General features: G+C 50.4%; 7 protein-coding genes across 7 annotated transcripts; 6 read left to right on the top strand and 1 right to left on the bottom strand.

Annotated features, from left to right (window-relative positions):
* Nucleotides 1-1094: 1094 nt before the first annotated feature.
* N7473_007514 (uncharacterized protein) lies at nucleotides 1095-3448 on the top strand (the record flags this gene model as incomplete). Its single annotated transcript, XM_057153454.1, has 2 exons — nucleotides 1095-1620; nucleotides 1674-3448. The coding sequence occupies 2 exons, from the start codon at nucleotides 1095-1097 to the stop codon at nucleotides 3446-3448; spliced, it is 2301 nt and encodes a 766-aa protein (XP_057007792.1).
* A 1657-nt stretch (nucleotides 3449-5105) lies between these two features.
* N7473_007513 (uncharacterized protein) lies at nucleotides 5106-5831 on the top strand (the record flags this gene model as incomplete). The annotated part of the gene is made up of 1 exon (XM_057153453.1): nucleotides 5106-5831. The coding sequence occupies one exon, from the start codon at nucleotides 5106-5108 to the stop codon at nucleotides 5829-5831; it is 726 nt and encodes a 241-aa protein (XP_057007791.1).
* A 1489-nt stretch (nucleotides 5832-7320) lies between these two features.
* Nucleotides 7321-10443, top strand: N7473_007512 (putative C6 transcription factor (Leu3)). Its single transcript, XM_057153452.1, has 6 exons — nucleotides 7321-7763; nucleotides 7869-8311; nucleotides 8369-8806; nucleotides 8863-9128; nucleotides 9182-9712; nucleotides 9768-10443. The coding sequence occupies exons 1-6, from the start codon at nucleotides 7578-7580 to the stop codon at nucleotides 10076-10078; spliced, it is 2175 nt and encodes a 724-aa protein (XP_057007790.1). The 5' UTR covers nucleotides 7321-7577; the 3' UTR covers nucleotides 10079-10443.
* Nucleotides 10444-10758: 315 nt separating this feature from the next.
* On the top strand, nucleotides 10759-11694 carry N7473_007511 (uncharacterized protein; the record flags this gene model as incomplete). Its single annotated transcript, XM_057153451.1, has 3 exons — nucleotides 10759-10887; nucleotides 10986-11222; nucleotides 11290-11694. The coding sequence occupies 3 exons, from the start codon at nucleotides 10759-10761 to the stop codon at nucleotides 11692-11694; spliced, it is 771 nt and encodes a 256-aa protein (XP_057007789.1).
* A 58-nt stretch (nucleotides 11695-11752) lies between these two features.
* Nucleotides 11753-13148, top strand: N7473_007510 (Cytochrome P450 E-class group I; the record flags this gene model as incomplete). Its single annotated transcript, XM_057153450.1, has 5 exons — nucleotides 11753-11959; nucleotides 12043-12111; nucleotides 12236-12391; nucleotides 12530-12751; nucleotides 12927-13148. The coding sequence occupies 5 exons, from the start codon at nucleotides 11753-11755 to the stop codon at nucleotides 13146-13148; spliced, it is 876 nt and encodes a 291-aa protein (XP_057007788.1).
* A 313-nt stretch (nucleotides 13149-13461) lies between these two features.
* N7473_007509 (uncharacterized protein) lies at nucleotides 13462-13863 on the top strand (the record flags this gene model as incomplete). The annotated part of the gene is made up of 1 exon (XM_057153449.1): nucleotides 13462-13863. One exon carries the CDS (start codon nucleotides 13462-13464, stop codon nucleotides 13861-13863), a length of 402 nt encoding a protein of 133 aa, XP_057007787.1.
* A 588-nt stretch (nucleotides 13864-14451) lies between these two features.
* N7473_007508 (uncharacterized protein) lies at nucleotides 14452-17079 on the bottom strand (the record flags this gene model as incomplete). The annotated part of the gene is made up of 1 exon (XM_057153448.1): nucleotides 14452-17079. The coding sequence occupies one exon, from the start codon at nucleotides 17077-17079 to the stop codon at nucleotides 14452-14454; it is 2628 nt and encodes an 875-aa protein (XP_057007786.1).
* Nucleotides 17080-18470: the final 1391 nt, after the last annotated feature.

The raw sequence follows: 18470 nt of genomic DNA, 5'->3' as shown, positions 1-18470 counted from the left end.
ATTTTTTTGAAAAGCTGCCCGTGTCTCATGCTCATAAAAAGAGTCTAGAATGTATAATGCAAAGAGCTCGATATAGATTCTTTGAAGTCTCAACCTAAAACGGCATGTGGAAAGTGCCATACTGCGACATTTTTTTTGTCTGTTTTTGAGAGTCTCCTGAAGTTTTCACAATGATTTCCTGTCAACGAACACAATATTGATATCCCTCATTGTTCACTTACCAAGTATAGTAACAGTACAACAACCACCGCCACGTTCTTTGGGGCAACACTGTGGGGTCATCTTGGCAACCTGACCAATCATGACCAGCTCCTAATCGGGGATATACAGATCATAGCTAAGCTGCTCTAAACCGAGGCAGTGCTGCCGCCAACCGGAGGGAAACAGCCAAACAAACACAACAGGGTGGGCCACGTTGCGCCCGACGTCTTGATAAGTTGATACCGTGTCCATTTCGTCAAGAGCTCACTCGGTTCGACTGAGCTTGATTCGATCCGGAATCCACCGCCGCTACGTGATGCCTTTTTCAGATGACTGCTGCGGTCGCGCTTGGATCCACGGTTTGTTGTCGACTGCGGGGTCTCCTCGGGCACCGGGCAGTACAACCATACCTACAGTCCCCCGCAATTGGCAAATGACAAGTGCGGATTGACTATTCGTTTTCGCGAAGCTTGACCTTTTGTCCCGCAAGGCTTAGCTAGGCAGATTTCTAGTGGGCTTCTAGCGTCACTGTTCTGCTGATGCTGCACTGCCTGAGGCGACATTGCGAATAGTTTATTGGCCCCAGGTCTCCATGCAGGGCGCTGCTTTTGCATTTACGTCGTCTCATCATCTCCGAGTCCACAACCACTGGTACGAGGATCTGCTGATCTCGTAGAGCCAGGGTTGTTAGTTTCTTCGGGCGTTGGGGCTATTTCTCTCTATCTCACCGATCCGACGTCAGCCCCCTCGATCATTGACTTATAAAACCCCTTCTTCACCTCTCCAAGATCATCTAATTCGATCATATCGGTCCACAGTTTTCAGGCATACCACAAATTACCTCGCTTCAATAATCTCCTTCAATAGAGGTAAATCTTCTATAAATCACAACTATGGGGTCGATCGCGGAGGAAAAGTCCAAGAACGCACCCCTCAAGGATGCCGAGAATGGCATCGAGGGCTCCAACAAGGACTCTAAGGAGAGCCCGGAGCGGCCACCTTCATACAACCAGCCAGAGGTCCCAATCCAACTGCCTCAGCTCGACCTCAAAAACGGGCCAGTCAGTGAGACTACTCAGACCGTGAGTCCCGACCAGGTTGTCGCGCATCTCAAGTTCATTGCCGTTCTTGCGGATCTGCGAGACTTTGTTTCGAACAATGACGGTCTCTTTGGTCTCTTTGACTCTCAGGCCGACAAGTATCCCGATTCGCTCGACGAGGCTCGTGTTCGTATCCGCGAGAAGCGTTGGGCTGTCTACACGGCTCGTGCAGCCGATCGGTATCAGAAATGGTGGTCGGCTTGCCTCCCAGTGTCCCGATCGCATGTAACCATGCAGGACTTGACCGCGGACAATTATGAAGATGTCCTCAGGTGCGAAACCAAAGTTCTATGGAGCGTAGAAACCATGCCCCCGCTTGGTGAGTAGGCGATTCCCTATTTGTGGTCACATTAACTAACAAGTAGAGTCTAGATATTTTAATGGTATGGCACTCTCACATGCTGAATCCGAGAAACTTCATGGAAGATTGCATTCGGTATGGCAAGATGAGTACTTGGAAAACTGGATTTCCCTTTGCTGCCGTAAATGCCTGCATCGACGATCGTACCTTGGAGTACACCGTACCCGAGAAAACGAAACAGCTGTTTGAGAAACAGCTCAGAATGAAGTGGGATAACCTCCATGATCCTCCAGGCAAGGATCTCAAATGTCCACGCTGCGCGCAAGTCAACACTATCCTTTGGACTGAAGGCGGCATTGGCGAGTCAGTGAAAGAAGCCTTCAAGGATAGCACTGGTTTTGCAGATCGGTCCTTTGAGACCACCTGCAAGCACTGCAAGTGCTTCATCAATCATGACCGCCTCAGAGTCGCTAAGTTCCGCAGCGACCTGATCGAGCTACTTGAGAATAAGTGGCCAATGCCAGGGAGTATCTACAATATAAATGGCGTCCCCGAAGGCCCTCTCAAAGGAAGGCCCAAGCTACTCAACCAATTGATGCTGTTCCCAAGTTTGCTGATGGAGACATTGGGGAGGGACCTGCTCGCTTTCACCGACCCTCGACTAGATCGGTGCAGGGACATCGATGCCCTCCGCAAAGAGCTTGAAACGAAGCTGCGCGATCGAAATGTGATAAAAAGAGCGCACGCCCGTGGATTCCTCAACGGTTCCACCGTCCGGCCCGGCGAGAAAGTGCACTTCCGACGCATGATGTCGCACTATTGGGAGAATTTCAGCCCCTTCGCACTCGATCTCGTCGGTGCGGTGATCCGTCAGGGAACCTTTGTTCAGAAGATGGACAACATCGACTGGCTGCACTCGCCCACGGTCATGGAAACTGCAGACCGACTGATCAAAAAGTATGAAGTCTTCTTCAAGATTATGTTTGATAACCCGTCGAAAATGGCCGTGCCCACCTTAGACGTCGATCTCGCCTGGCACACGCACCAGCTCCAACCAAGAAGATACTACAAATATAGCACCCGGGTAAAGACCTATTCGATCCGTGTATTCATTGACCACGACGACAAAGTCGACGAGAACAAGCTCTCCGAAGCATTCGAATGGACAAGCAAGATGTACCGCCGAGCCACAGACGGCGCCATCTACAGCGAATGCACCTGCTGGTACTGCGAGGCCACTCGCGCCCCAGATCTATACGACCGCGTCTTTAACGTTGGCTCCGCCTCACGAGCCCGCGAGAATGCAGATACCCTTCACGATCGCCAAGATATCTCCTCCGACCCGGACAAGAACCCACATATTTCTGCTCACAACGCCGTGCGACCAGCGACCCTTGCCGCCCAGGATCCCCGTATCGGCCAGCTCCAGCGCATTCGGCTACACCGAAACTACGAGAAAGCCGTTCGACGCGCTGAGAAGCGCGGTGTCGTCCGGTCTGATGCGAAGAGGAGCAAGGATGGCGGTTACGAGCCATATTACTACGCCCCGTATGTTTGGGGCTATCCCATCATTGTGCCTTACTACGGTCCATATATGTGTGACCCTGGTATCAGTTCGGACTCTTATGCTTGCAACCCGAGCTGCATGAATGTCAGCGCCGGTATGGTGGGCAACTGCTGCTCAGGAACATGTGGAGGCGCCGTGGCGGCTGGCTCTTGTGGTGGCGCTGGTGCCGTTGGATGCGCTGGTTCAGGATCTGGATCTGCCTGTGGAGGTGGATCGGGAGGAGGCTGCGGCGGTGGTGGTGGATCAGGAGGAGGCTGCGGCGGTGGTGGTGGAGGTTAAACTTGAGAGTTGCTATGATGGATGTTTCTATGATGATGAATACCCTTGATCACTGTCCTCTTTGCTTCTTACTTAGTTGTTGGCCGATCTCGTATATACTTTGCTTGTTGCTTTACTTAATTTAGCTGTGTAGCTGTGAGAGACATTAAGTTAATGAATTTGAATTGAACAGTATGACCTATAATGCTCGTTGAAGCTTTCATGGATCAGAACTTACGGAGAGTTAGCTTCATTTTTATACTAGATCACGGTGGCCAATAAGCGCTACCTCTGGCATTTGGCTTACCGCCTTTAAGACTACCTGCCTAATACCCTCTGGATCATGCATTAACATTCTCGAAATAGGTAATTTAGTCTGCTGACCTCTTTCTATATCTCTTTCTTGATGGAGATCTCCCCCCCCCCCCCGCGGAGGAAATAGCCATTTGGGATTTCCCCGATGGCAGGTTCCAGACCCAGCTCGCGGATTGATTGCTTAGGCCCTTAAAGGCCCGTCCTTCCCTATTCTCTAGACAGTTCTCTGCTTTCCTTGATGACTGAACCAGGCAGATTCGTTAACATTTGTTATCTGCTTCCTTTTCTCGCGCCATCATGTCTAGATGTCTTTCTATATCTCTCCCTGTATTGGTATAACGCCTGGTAGTAGCCTAATATTTCAGCCTGTTATACATACCTATATCTCACTTTACTGCCGAAATTTAACAAAACGCCACTTGCAAGAGGGTGGCCAACGTTCCTCCAGTCAGCACAATTATACTGCACCACTTATGACTACTGGTTTGGAACGTTATTCTTGACGAGTGCTAGTCTGACGTATTGCCTCGATTTCATGAAGTTATAAATATTGCCTGTTTTCCATAGCTAGTTGAATCAAGTTTAATGATTGTGATGAAGTTGGAGCATTCTTCTATCATAAGTTAACTTCCGATTCTAAGCCGAATCGTACGACCTTTCGACCTGACCTATACGATTATTCGCTAATCGTATACTGATTTGACCAACCGTGCACACTCGCTTGCTTGTGCACGCAGAAGGATTTATGCCGGCCCTGTAAATCCGACACTCTCTCTATACCCCTCTCTATACCTCTTTCTTTACCTCTTTCTTTACCTCTTTCTATACCTCTTTCTATATCTCTTTCTATACCTCTTTCTATACCTCTTTCTATACCTCTTTCTATACCTCTCTCTATACCCCTCTCTATACCCCTCTCTATACCCCTCTCTATACCCCTCTCTATACCCCTCTCTATACCCCTCTCTATACCTCTCTGTCAACATAAGTGGGTGCATAAGCCCATGAGAGCTATCTGATTTGATAGAATGCGACGGAACGTACACGTGACGACGATATTCAACGATTGACATCAACAGATTGCACACATGACGAAAAAGCTTCAACACTCTATATTTCTCCTGATTTCTATGAGATTGTGCCAGCACGCAAAGTCGATTCGTACTCGGCAACACCAATCTGTGGCACTGCTCCAGCGGAACTCGGTGATTGGTCTGACCGGCACTCCCATGTGGAATCGGATCCTCGATCTATACGGCTATTTCAATCTTCTCGGCGGCTATCTCGAGCCTGACAAGGAGGACGGAGCCCCTTCTCTCCCACGCCCGACCCGTCACATCGGGCAGACCTCGATGGAGATGAAATGTGGGACTTTGCGCGCCTTTACAAGGCATGGTCGGAAGAGCGGGTTCTTCCTTGGGAATTCACTAAGGTCCCTTATGCCTTAGTGAACCCAGCTATGCTGGTTAAGCTCGTTCCCAATGGCAACATCACACCCTCGCTCAGCCATGATTGTTTCCCTTTCCTGTTCCGTGCCTGCATTATGATGCGGAGCATGGGAGATCAGATCATTGGGCTCGATAGGAAGGAGATTGTTATCGGTGCCGAGATTCCACCCATCAAGGTGATGACCGTGGAGGTTCGATACGGGCTCATGAATCAGCTTGAGCATAACGCCCGTTATCGCGCGTTGATCCAAGCACTTTCGTCGAGCGGCGAAGTGGATGATGGGGCCAATGACCTGGACCAGACGGCAGGACGCCAGAACATCGACGTGACGCGGCAACTGGCTTTATTGGGGTTTAACCTACTCCTAGATGACTTTCTCCGAGGAGTGGACGGCAAAGACACCGTTAGTGAGGCCATCGCAAAGCTCATCGGTGCCCCGGATTATGGTTTTACTGCCTTTTGGAGTGTGATATATAAGAGTCGATTAAATCCTCGGCCACTCGATTCTATCCAACAGGTCTACTACCTAATCACTGAATCTCCTCGGTTAAAAGAGCTCCTACGGATCCTCGATCTTGAGGGTGCCTTTGAACCTCCTGAGAAGGGTCCCCGTCCTCGCTTCCTTATAATATCCCACTAGCCGATTATCTGCTGGATGGTTGAGATGGTCCTTCGGCGCCTGGGGATTCGATCAGTCTCTATCACGGCTGCCAAGTCCCAGGATGAGCGAAATGACGCCGTCCTAGAGTTCACTACTCCTGACAATCTATGTCAGGTAATGAACACGACTTACAACTGTGGTGGAACTGGTCTGAATCTCTATGGCTGCTGTAGCATTGTTATTCTCTTGGAGCCGGCCCCTAACTTCAACCTCGAGACGCAGGCAATTGGCCGAGTCCACCGGATTGGCCAAACCCGTCCACAGAAGGCCTACCGGATTCTCCAAGATCACATGATTAATCGTGCGATCACAAGCAATAACTTCCGGAAGATGTTGCTGCAACTCGCGGCCCAGTATCCTGATCTCTTTGACCAGGAACTACAGGCCAGGGTTGCCGAACTCGAGGCCAAGCGCAAGGGGAAACTTAGGGACCACAAGCGGGCGGACCTGCTGAACAATATCTGTCAACCCGAATGGATCGGCGCTCTTATCACAACATGCAACATGCAGAGTGACATCTACCTGCATGCATAAGATAACACTAAAGTATGTCTGCCCAACACAAATATGTTGCAACTGGGCATTCCGGATTTGTAACATCCGAGGATCCCCGTTATCGTGTAAGCTTATGGGTATTTCAACCCCCATGAGCACCCTCATTTCATGTTCCTCAATCAATCAATTCAATATCAATTTCCCCTTTTTGATTCCGTTGCCCTGATTGGCCCATTTCCAAGTACTCCGTAGCTGTCACATTGTTGATAATATCTGTGAAGATAGTGTTCGCCAGCTTGCGGGGATAGAGAGAGGTATAGAGAGAGGTATAGAGAGAGGTATAGAAAGAGGTATAGAAAGAGGTATAGAAAGAGGTATAGAAAGAGGTATAGTGTTATGATATACCCTGGCATGAGGTTATTCCCAAGTGTTGGTGCCTCAGGCTTTCGGTGGAGGTTCGCTGGGGCTTCGGCATCAGTACGTGTACGAAGTCCTGCAGGGAACACCCTTGACAGAGGTATAGAGAGAGGTATAGAGACAGGTATAGAAAGAGGTATAGAAAGAGGTATAGAAAGAGGTATAGAAAGAGGTATAGAAAGAGGAGTAGAGAGAGGTATAGAAAGAGACAAGGAGGGATTTAGGTGTATTGAAAAGCAGACTGAAATACCTATCCGGGTGTTTTGATGTATGATTTAGTATGTGGCATTAGAATAACCATTTGCCAGAGGTGGCGCTTATCGGCCGTTTGTACCTTCCGGCTTGGCGAAAGTTGCGGAAACGTCACGTGCAGCCTTTGAGAGTCCACCGGGGAGCTTAAGGCCAAGTCCGGCTGTGTTGGTGCCTGATTCTTGCCTGAAACACTAATAATTACATCAGAGGAGGTCTGGTCTAACCTCAAGGGACGGTCACGTGAGGACCCCCGCGCTGAGTCATTCTCACTGGTGCAACGGAAGTCTGCATCCTACGGCCTGTGCGGAGAACGAAAAGATCAACTCGGGCTGAAAAAAGTGATTACGCATTAGAATCGCTATTGGAAAGATCTCACCGTGCTGTCGGTACATCCTTCGACAAGCAATTCTCCCCGCAGTCCCTCGGCATCTTGGTCCCGCGTGCAGCAACGTCATCAGCCTGGCGTCTTTTGGGCGATCGAACGGAATCGGAGGGTCGCAGACCCAGGACCCGGATTCCATCGCGAAAATTGATAATGATTCAGCGGCCACAAGTCCCGTAATGGCGGGTGTCAATCATACCTCTGCCTCTATGGGCGCTACTGATAGTGTGCCCGGTCGCAAGCGCAATGTCACTATTGCGGGGATGGATAGTTCACCGGGCAGTATCGACGACGGGGAGGATAATGGCGATGACAAGAGGCGCCAACCTGTAAAGCGCGCCTGTAACGAATGTCGTCAGCAAAAGGTACGTGCAGTTGATGCGCCCTATGCGACGCAGCTAGGTGGCGGCGTTCGTTTAGGTCCGGTCGCGCAAACGATGCATGTGCTAAGTTCGGTTCATTTCGTATAGCTTCGATGCGATGTCATTCAAGACCCTTGGACCGATTGTTCCAGATGTCGTCGACTAAAACTTGACTGCAAGATCGAGTCCAACTTTAAGCGAGTTGGGAAGCGCAGTCGCAACGCGGAAATGGAACGAGAGATCATTGAGCTCAGGAAGCAAATTGCTACAGCAAATTCCGGCCCAGGCACCTACCCGCAACAACCACAACTAGCCGCAGGCCAAGTGACGCCGAAGCAAGAGTCGAATCAAGTCAGCCCTGCGGGTGTCTACCAAACACCTTCAGCTTTGTCGACAGATCAGTACATGGGCTCGCAGGAAGCGGTCGCGTCGCTGCTTGATTTGCGTTCGGGATTCGATGGCTCAAACTATATGCGGAATGGCAATCATCAATTCAAGCGAATTGAAGATGTGATGGTTGTGCCAGAGAAAGTCACAGAACTTTTCAATCTGTAGGTTCCAGCATACTGAGAAGGCTTCCCGAAAAATAGGGCTGTTAACAGCAATAGGTTTTTCACTTATTACCATCCGTTCCTTCCATTCCTTAACCGGACACAGACGCCCGACGACTACTATACCGCCTCGCCTCTTCTTTTCTGGACAATCATCAGCGTCGGGGCTAGACGGTACCAAAGTGATTCCGGTCTGTTGACGTCCCTTGCTGGGCCTGTCACGCGACTTGTGTGGAGCACATTGGCAGATATCCCCCAAAGTTATCATGTCGTGAAGGCCCTCTGTCTGCTCTGCTCATGGCCGTTCCCGACAAGCAGTACCTCTACAGACCCGACATTCATGCTCTGTGGAATGATGATCCAGGTCGCCATGCAGCTTGGTCTTCATCGCCCTTCGCACAGTCAAGACTTTAGTAAATTCCGAGTGGAGCTTATTGAAGAGGAGTTGAGGGACAAGGTGCAAACCTGGGCTATTTGCAATATTGTTGCGCAGCGGTATGGTTCGTCCATGGTCTATCTAGGCTCGAGCGTCATTCTAATCTTTTCATTAGCGTATCAACCGGTTACGGCCAGCCCCCCTCTACACTCTATGACTGGACATTGTCGAGTGATTCATTGGACCCCAACTTTAAGTTATCTGCAGACATCAGGCCTAGGCTGGAGGTTGAGAAGTTCTGTGACAAAATCACCAAAGCTCTTTACAGCAACCGGCGAGACCCCGTTGGGCTTACTACGGACCAGGAAAGACATACGATGATTTCTTTCCTTTCGCGTGACTTTGATGAGCTTGAGGAACAACTGAAGGCGCAAAACGATCGTATGGCCACCCCCTTCTCCACTGCTTTGGTTCTATACTAACAGTGAATTTAGCGATAACTAATCTGTATTTGCGTGCCTCAAACCTTCACTTGCACCTGTCTGCATTCTTCGACGAGCCTTCAGAGAAAGACTATCGCGAGCGCCTTCTTTCACTTTATGTCGTAACGACATCGTTCCTCGAGGTTGTCATGAATCTTGAAACTGAAGTTGGGCCGGTGCTCTCATATACACCCTATTACATATACCAGATGATGGTCGCAGCTGGCTGCACTCTTCTCAAGCTGAGCAAAAGCTTTTTCTCGTCTCATATTGATATGGAGTACACAAAAAATCTATTCAACCGCACCATCTGGGCTGTCCGTGGCGTGTCGGTTTCCAGCAATGATTTGCCTGAACGTCTGGCTGAAGTGCTTGCCCAAATGTGGAGACTTGGAGGCGGAACACAGAGATCCGCTGGAAATAATACCGATGTGGATGATTCCTTGAGACTGAAGGTTCGGTGCCGGATGAGCATGTCTCTGCTTTTCGACTCGGTATGGCGATGGCGAGAAGACACGCGGACTAAAGGCCGTAATATTGAAGGTCAGTTCATCATTATGCCGTTTTTGACACTGTGCATACTAACTTCTGTCTCCAGCATATCTCAAAAATCCGACGAACCCTGATTCCGCAGCTGATTCGTCCGCCGCATCCTCCGTTGGCCTGCCACGCACGCAGTCGTCCACACCTGGAATTTCTGGTGGTGATCCAAGCCTTGCACCGGCGCCAATGCTAACGCAGCCCAGCCTTGGTGTCCAAGCACCAGGCAGTAGCGTTGGGCTCCCGAGCGGGTTCATGGAACCAAACTACGAGGTCTTCGACCCACTGAACTGGCTGCTTGACGGCCTGGTAGACTTGCCGTACTCATACTCGACAATGGGCGGCATTGAGTCCCAAGGCATTGCATAGACACAGTCTCCACTGTCTGCTTGCCTTCTTTTTGGCGTTTTTCTGTTGATTATCTGCAGGCGTATATCCTGGACGCCTCTGTTTGTATCATTATACCACACGGATCCAATCTCTGATACCTTTTTTGGGAGTTTTAAACCTATTTGTCACTTATCTTGATCTGTCTGTGTCCAGCCCACATTGGTTTTCCTTCTTACGAGTTTCTTTGTACGACACTTTACTTTTGATGTGTGATGGCTGCGTGCTTTATACATGAGCCTCCCTTTGTTTCAATTTTCGAGTCCCACTCAAAGTGCGGAGTAGGAGCCCCAAAATATAGTCTGCCATCTGCGCCCTGCACTTGATATCACATTTCCGGTTCGCCCATAATCTGATTGGTTACCAGGCGACCATTAGGCGCTTCAAAACTTCCTCCTGTCGATACTGGGTCTCGAATATGCTGTCCTCGTAGCTCATGCAGTGTGCCCAAACCGGTGTCAGTAACTACATCCGCTAGATCTCCCATGCAGTAGTCCCACTCCACTTATAACAACTTCACATTTTCTCCCTCAGCTAACTCAAACTTGATGCCGTATCTTGGCGGGCATAAATGCACTTGGTATTTTCTTAAATTTGTAGTAAATTTTTGAATTTACTTTGTATCCCTTGGTCCAGAATTTCCAAACAACAAAAAGACCCTCATGCACTTCAATTGGCTAAGTAGCCTTGATTTTAAGTTGACGGCTACCGCAGTAGTCCTGATTTTACCAGGTACTCTTGCTCTGGTGATTGCGGTTGCGCTGATTGCTAGATCCAGGTACCTCGCCAATGTAAGTTTGTTCGATCCCTTCCATCCACTCGCCAAGATACAAACTTTACATTCATTGATGAATCATTGTTTCGGTGCTTGGCTCACTTTATTTTCTAGAATGGCGTTCCCTTTGTAGCAGGGAAAAGCCCACTATCAGTCTTGTACCAACACTGCCGGTTCGTGGTGAACGGGCCAGCTCTTATTCAAGCCGGTTACGATCGGTTCTCCGATGGTCTCTTTGAAATCCCACGCGCTTTCCACTTCGGCCAGGTCATCCTGTGTAAACCGGAACTAATTGAAGAGCTGCAAAATACACGGAGTGTGGTAGCATCACCTGAGCCTTGGATTGATCAGGTAAGATATCATCCTTGTATCTGACTAGTCCCAATATTTAAGACTAAACTGGCAATCATGTCAATAGTTACTTCAGATATCTCATCTCATGCCGGGATACTTTCCCAGGGGAGGAGGATGGCCAGCTATTGCTAAGACTACCTCAGGTCTCATCCGGGGAACGGCACATAAGCAGCTGGATCGGTATATCCCGCACATAACCGAGTCAATCCTCTCTCAGCTAGGGGCCTTGAATTTAGATAGAGATGGGGGTAAATTCCAGACACCTTTTAAAGCTACAGGCCGAGTGGGTCGAAAACCTGCTAATATCTATTTCAAAGAATGCGCGATAGGCTGCTTCGACTTTGCCCACTCGATCGTTGCTCAAAGTGGTAGCTTTGCCATGGTGGGTTCTCGACTGTCTCAAAACGAGGAGTATATACAGGCTGTCAAGGATCATATCTTGAGGATGATCATGACCACTCGTGTTTAATTTCTTGGTGGCAGATTGCCTCAAAAAGTGGGGACTGAAAGTTTGCCAACATGTTAACATGCAACTAACGGTGATTCGACGGAATAGGTATTTTGGTGGCTTCATCGGCCGATTGACTACTCTCGGTACTCGATGGGATATGCATGCCTCTCGTAAGGTCCTATTGAAGCATTTCGATGCGCTGGCGGCTGAATATCGGAACGAAATGAATGGGGGCGCTCTCGCCGATGATCACGAGATTGAGTCGGGGCAAGTGGGAAAGCCAGTAAGCATTGTTTTCCCCTTTTTAAATTGGTGGTTTAACTAGGTCTACAATGTTGTTGAAGTGCTTACTGAACCTTTGTCCAGGTTGAGATCTTCCAATGGCTATACGAAAGCTCCATCTTGCGTCAGAAAGGGGCTACTCTGAGGTCATGGGTGAGATGCTGCTCTTGCAATTTGCATTCATATACACAACTGCCTATGTACGTACTGAGTTACCCGAGAGTGTTGGGAAATGCTAGGGGAGAAGTGCACGCAATACTAACATCGATCTATGCAGGGACTCTACGGGGCATTGTCCGAGCTTGCGCAGCGCTCAGAGTATATCAGCCCTCTGCGCGAAGAAATCGAGGCCATTCTAGCCAATGGAGAAGCGACAGGTGCAAGCTGTGATCAAATGATTCTGCTGGATAGTTTCCTGAAAGAGTGCCAGCGAGTGCATCCTCCTGCAGCCGGTTTTTCCATCTGATCAGCGCCTTGGATTTCGTCTATGTAAGATGACTAGTTAGCTGATGATTCTGCAGTTTCTGCTCACCGAGTCTGCATTACTGCATTAGAGCTTTCAAACGATTAGTTCTCGTCATTGGCCAGTCAAGCCTTCGAGCATAGCTTGATGAGGCCGACGGTATTGACCCTCAAACCAATCATCTCAGGTATAACTCTCAAACCCGGAACCCACGTCGGCGTCCCAAGCAGCGCAATCCAACATTCAAGCCCCGCCTACCCCAACCCTGAAATCTTCGACGAGTTTCGATTCGCAAAACGCGCCGCAGGCGGAGCCAGCAACACAAGGCTTGTCGATCTCAGCCCAGATTATCTCTTTTTTTGAATGGGCGTGTATGCCTGGTGAGTCTTTTTCGATCTCTAATTACTTGAATTCCGGATGGTTGCCGACTTTTCATTGCGTTTCCTATTGTTTTTCGTTTGGTCTTTCAATTCTAACTGCTTTCCGGGCTCTTATCGGCTGACAGTGCTTTGCTCGTGTTTGTCATTGCAATCCCGGCCGCTGGATGGCGAGTGCTCTTATGAAATTGGTTTTGGCGCATCTGCTGATGCGTTTTGATGTCTTGCCTGGTTTGGTGCAAGGTGAGCGAGGGATGTCGTTGACTGGGTCATTGTCTCTTGAGGAGTTTTATGTGCCTAATTTCGGGTTGGAGATTCGCTTGCGTATGATAAAGTCGAGTAGATCATAACCTATATGAAGTAGAGTCTGCGAATGGAGCGCATTATAGAGGAACTCGTGAAAGTCCATCCATGTTGGATGTTGGGTGTTTGAATGTGTAGGGCAACTGATAAGCGATAAGAGCCTTGGGGAAGGTCTCCACATCAACATCGTCATCACCTCCTTCTTCTCACATTATCTCAACGACTCATAAGATGACTTCAAAACGCCCACTATTAATCCCACATAAACGCCCCTTACATACACCAACAACACACACAACCTCCAACCAAAAAAATGTATACAAAGTGCTCAACCCCAGCACAAGCCCAGCAACCACGCACATGAAACCACCCCTCGACATCAACGACAACGAAGAAAATTCAATAAATGAACCCGCCAAGGACAAATCAGCTCGAATTGAATTCTCATTCGCCTCGGCTCCACAGCCCTTCCTGGACCCGCCGACCTGGGAAGCAATGCTGAAGCGAGCCCGCACTGCAGCTGCGTCCGCGTCCGCATCCGCGCGTGAGAGTGCGAGTGCAAGGCCATCGAATAGTGTTCATCGAAGAGGGGAGAACTCGAATTCGGAGTCCGTGGGAACTGAAACGCCTGATCATCAGCGTATTAGGCGTGAGCGAGAGGCTGAGTATGGGTCGATGGCTATTCGGGGTAGGTCTAGTGTTAGTGGGCGAGGGAGGCGCACTAGGGCGAGTGGGAGGGGATACTGGGGTGGACAATTCTGATTCGACTTTCGATTTATGATCTCTCGGCGTTTTCGGTGATTTGGAGCGAATACCAGACGGGATGGCGTGAGTTCTGGTCTATGCAGCATGACATAGAACTACGAATTGAACAATCTAAAATGCAGACATCTGGCAGTAGAAATAAAAACAAAAAGCCAACTATCAATTCAACCCAGGCTAAAAGACAGAGTGTATTTCCACCGCAACGCAGAGAGGCTTGTCTTATGGTACATCTTGACATCATGGCCACCAAAAGATGGCCCAGGCACATGGTGCTGATTGAGCATGAACATGAGCATAAGCATAAGTCATCGAGTCATCATCGTGCTTCGTATCGGTTCGTAGATCTCGTAACGGCAAGGGGAACAGGGGGGAAAAGAACATGTAATCAAAATCGAGCCATCCACGCAGAAAACAAAATTCAAGCAAGGGCAGACAGAATGGGGGAAGCCTGGTCTCAAAATCAGGCGGGAAATATGGGCAATTGCAACTCCCAAATGCATCGTAATCTTCATCAGCTGAAACATATCCACTCGAAGGAGTGGTAGGTAGGGTCGTAAGCGCATGGAAAAAACAAAAAGACGAATCTCACCGCACGACCCCATTGGTCGCACTGGACACCACATACACGGGGCCGCCGATACTCTGCTTGAGTGTTTCCCGACGTGCAGCTCGTTTTCGCTCCTCGCGACGCTGACGGACTCGTCGAATCCGGGCGCGCACGTTGCGGAGCGACAATGATCGCCAGCGCATGCCCCAGCGAGACAAGGTGCGGTACCGATCCTGATATAGCGGTGATCCAGTACGGAGGATACCACCAGGTTCGACAAGACTGCCGTGGCTGGTATTGTAGCGGGCCGAGGAAGAAAGTCCGTTGAAGAAGCGTTTCATCTCGGGGTTGCGGCGGTTCATGGCCGGAGGACCCTCGAAGATGAGTCGTTGTTGTGGAAGGCCCAGCGAGTTACTGACAAAGCCAAGCTCTGCGGGAGTCTGGACGGCAGATCTCGCTTTTGGGGGGGATCCGGGGACGTCTTCCCAGAATCCACGCGGGCGCCAGAAAGGGTGCAGGCGGCTGTCCATTTCTATTCCGGCCTTGCGGTTCTTCGCCGACCGCATGGAGAGTGATCGGGTGATGGTATTGAAGGAATCCGACCGAGAGCGGGTACTCAAAGTGCGTCGAACCGAGCTCCATCGACGAACGAGGCCACCCGGCCCTTCTTTTGTGGCGTCCTCCTCAGTTGGGATCGGCGGAAGAGGTTTGGAGACCGGAGGCTTAGGTGGTGGACGGGGGTTCTTCAATGGGGACTCCACAAATATTTCTCCAGCTTGAATAGGATTGTCTGGTGTCTGAGGGATGGGCTCGCGAGCGGAGAACCCCTGCGCCAACGCTGCAAATACCCGTTGGTCTGGCGGTACCCGTTGATCAACTAACAGTAATGACCGATTGTTGTGCGCGAAAAGGCTGACAGCGGTAGCTTCTCGAATTTCAATCGGACCGGGTGAAGATGATGGGATCGACCATTGTGTATATGGTAATGACGGTGGTCGCAGGGTTGCCATATCGTCCGTTGAGCTAACCAAGATCTCCGGTAGATTGGGAGGTTCCAACAGTTTCTTGCCATAGCCATTGGGACCAAGGATGTTATGACGAGGCGGCGAAACAGGCTGCTGATCACGGCGCTTTTGCATCTCTAAGTCCATGGCCAGGGTATGACTCCGCAGGCTTTCCGAGGTGAGGGATGTGGCGCGGGAGTTGTTCCGACTTGTCGGCGCAGAGAGCGAGGAACTCCGCGGTGGAATAACAGGTCGACCAACGAGACGTCCTCTTGAGTCCTTGTCTCGGGACTTTGCAGATACAGAGTCAGACATGGTCCGCTGTCTTTGGCGCGGGACATTCACAGAACCATCCGATGATACCGGTGGAGGCCGTTGGCTGGATCGCTGGGAGCCGGGTTTGGACGAAATGTGACTGTTGGGACCAGACTTGAGGGAAGAACGTCTCTCAGGGATGACCACTACGGGGATAATATCACCTGGAGTGTGAGATACACTCGTGGTCGTCTTGGTGGAGAAGGAGATGTCTGATGAAATGCTCCGACGATCCTGTTCCGAGATGCGAGCCGCCTTGTGGACTAGGCGATGTTGCGAATCTGCATTGGAGGCCGTGGATGCGCGCTCGGATCTGGTGATGGGGGAGCTTGCAGACCGGAGTGAAGTTCTCTTCTCAGTGTGTCGCAGCGATCGAGGGGCCCGCTTTGGAGAATCAATGATCATCGCCTCGACAGTGGACGTCGACGAGACACCTGATAAACGACGCGATTCCGCTTCCTCTGTGTTGGATGGTCCATCGTGGTGGGATGGCCAGCCAATGTCTTCACGGAATCGTTCCATTGACGGACTCTCAGCCACTTGATGCGTTTTCTGAACCCTATCCCGCAGATTCTTTTCCCTCATCAGAGACTCGTCGAGATGCAGCACGTCCAGCGTGTCTTTATCTGCCTTGGGTTTGTGGTTTGATACACTACGGGATTTTGAAGGCTTTCGCTTCTCAACCAGTGGTGTTGGAGACACGTCGGTCTGGATAGATGCCCACTCTCCATCGAACGACTCGAACCCGGTTTCATATTCTGTCTCGCTGAGGGGCTGCGAAGCAGAAGGTGGGGTATATTTGGAATATGTAAGCTTCTCGCGAACACCATTCGGCGCATTCTTTCTGCTGGTCGAAGGTACGCGTTTCTTGGCTTTCTGCGACGCAGACTGGGATCTGGATCGAACGGGCGTTTCCATATCGCCATCAGAGGAGATGCTCTCACGGGCAGTCTGAAAGGAGTCGGCTCGTGATGACGACGACAGATGCACGGTATGGCTGAGGGTCGGTCGCTTGATGGAAGTTGTACGCGGTGGTGTCACATCGGGGGTAGGAGGCTTGGAGGGCCGGCGCGGCGTCAGAATGCCTGTGGACTGGTCCTCAGAGCGCGATGAGTTGATCTTCCGTGGCGTCTGTTCCTCTCCCATGCTGTCTTCTTGGTTTGCGCTGGGTGGAGTCAGCGGAGGAGCCGGCGCCGCAATGACTGTACCATTTGACTCCGGGGAGGCCGGTTGGGCCAGCTCGATCTGAGGGACCACGATGCCCCTCCGCGGGAGCGCCTTGTGGGACCTGAGAAGCGGTCGCTCTGGTGTGTCCTCCGATGCGCTCATCACTCCCACGCCAGGCATTTTGCTGGGCCCAGGATACACCAAATCAAGTTCGTGCGATCGATGAGCAAATGCGACTCTTGAATGACTGGGTCAAGGTGGAAAGAGTAGTATAATAGCATCGCAGGACTACTCAGAGTATTTGAAGCGACGGTCGCAAGGATCGCATCGCGGGAGAAGCCGACCGAGACTCGGGGGTTTCTGGCTGGATAGATAAGAATGAGCGAGTAGTAGATGAGTCGAGCCAGATGGGTCTTTGTTCAATGCAAGGGAGTCGATCACCCGGTTCGAGGGGCAGTTCCGAGTCAACAGGCCAGAGTTGCAGCCGGTGCATCCACTGGAGTGCGGGAATGAGGCGGCCGGTCTGTACGGACAGAACGCACAATAAGGGTGATGAGTTTTGGGGTTGGATTATGTGGTGGGATTGGGTGGAAGTAGCGTGGTGGCTGGGAGGGGGAAAAGACTCGGCAGGCAACTGGGCAACTCGGTCTTCCGTACGGAGTACGGAGGAGAAAGAGAGAGTTGTCAGGTATGATGTATGTTTACGGTACCTGTAGGCGCCCGGGGATGAGTGAACGATCGGAGAGATCGAAGGTGAAGTACATAGGCGGTATAAAGAGGTCGAGGTGAGAGCAAAAGAAGGCAAATCGAAGATTGTAGACCGCAAGAAAGAAGAAAGAATCACCAAGAATAGGTTGATGCACACGTAACCCTATTGAAAGGATCGGGGGCCGACGTTTCAACTTTGTTTTTGTGATTCGTATGATAGAAAGGGAACTAATACGATCGTAAGAAGCAAATGACCGTTGGCCAGATGCACCCCCTGGCCCCTGCAGGTCGCTTTAGATTCCCCAATTTCGTACTCCGCGTACGCCCGTGAGTATTATTCTTGGGCTTGAAGACAACACTAAAGACTATACATGCTAACCCAGACTTGAAATATCAGGCTATCGTCGCTAAAGTATGACTGACACTGCAACACTCATCAACAAAATGCAAGCAGGCCATGGGCAAGCTACGAGCCAGCAACGAGAACTACAGTCTCGTATTACTCGAAGCACTGCTTGCTCGAAGACTACCTACAATACTCGAGTACCATATGTCGTTACTGTCTGTACATCCTCCACGCTGAGCCATGTGGGGATCGAGGATCACACTGGCACGCGTACCTAGATCCTCAAACTCTTTTTTCTCTTAATTCTTGGGTGTGGTCCCCAAGTATGCGAGCTCAATGATATGTGGGCACGATGTGTTTCAGGGCTTCCTAGATCTTTTATGTCCGACGCTCCTTGCATCAGACATGTTTAATGCTTCGGTCCTCATCATGCAGGTCGGATTAGGCCTCTTTCCAATGCACAAAGCCACACGCCTCACCTCACACATTCCAATCCTGCACAGGAGAGCTCAATGCG

Source organism: Penicillium subrubescens (genome assembly GCF_028828155.1).
Source record: "Penicillium subrubescens strain IBT 31985 chromosome Unknown utg000005l_segment0_segment0, whole genome shotgun sequence".
Taxonomy (NCBI): Eukaryota; Fungi; Ascomycota; class Eurotiomycetes; order Eurotiales; family Aspergillaceae; genus Penicillium; species Penicillium subrubescens.
The sequence above is the reverse complement of the archived record's forward strand: the minus strand, read 5'-3'. Positions and strand labels throughout refer to the sequence as shown.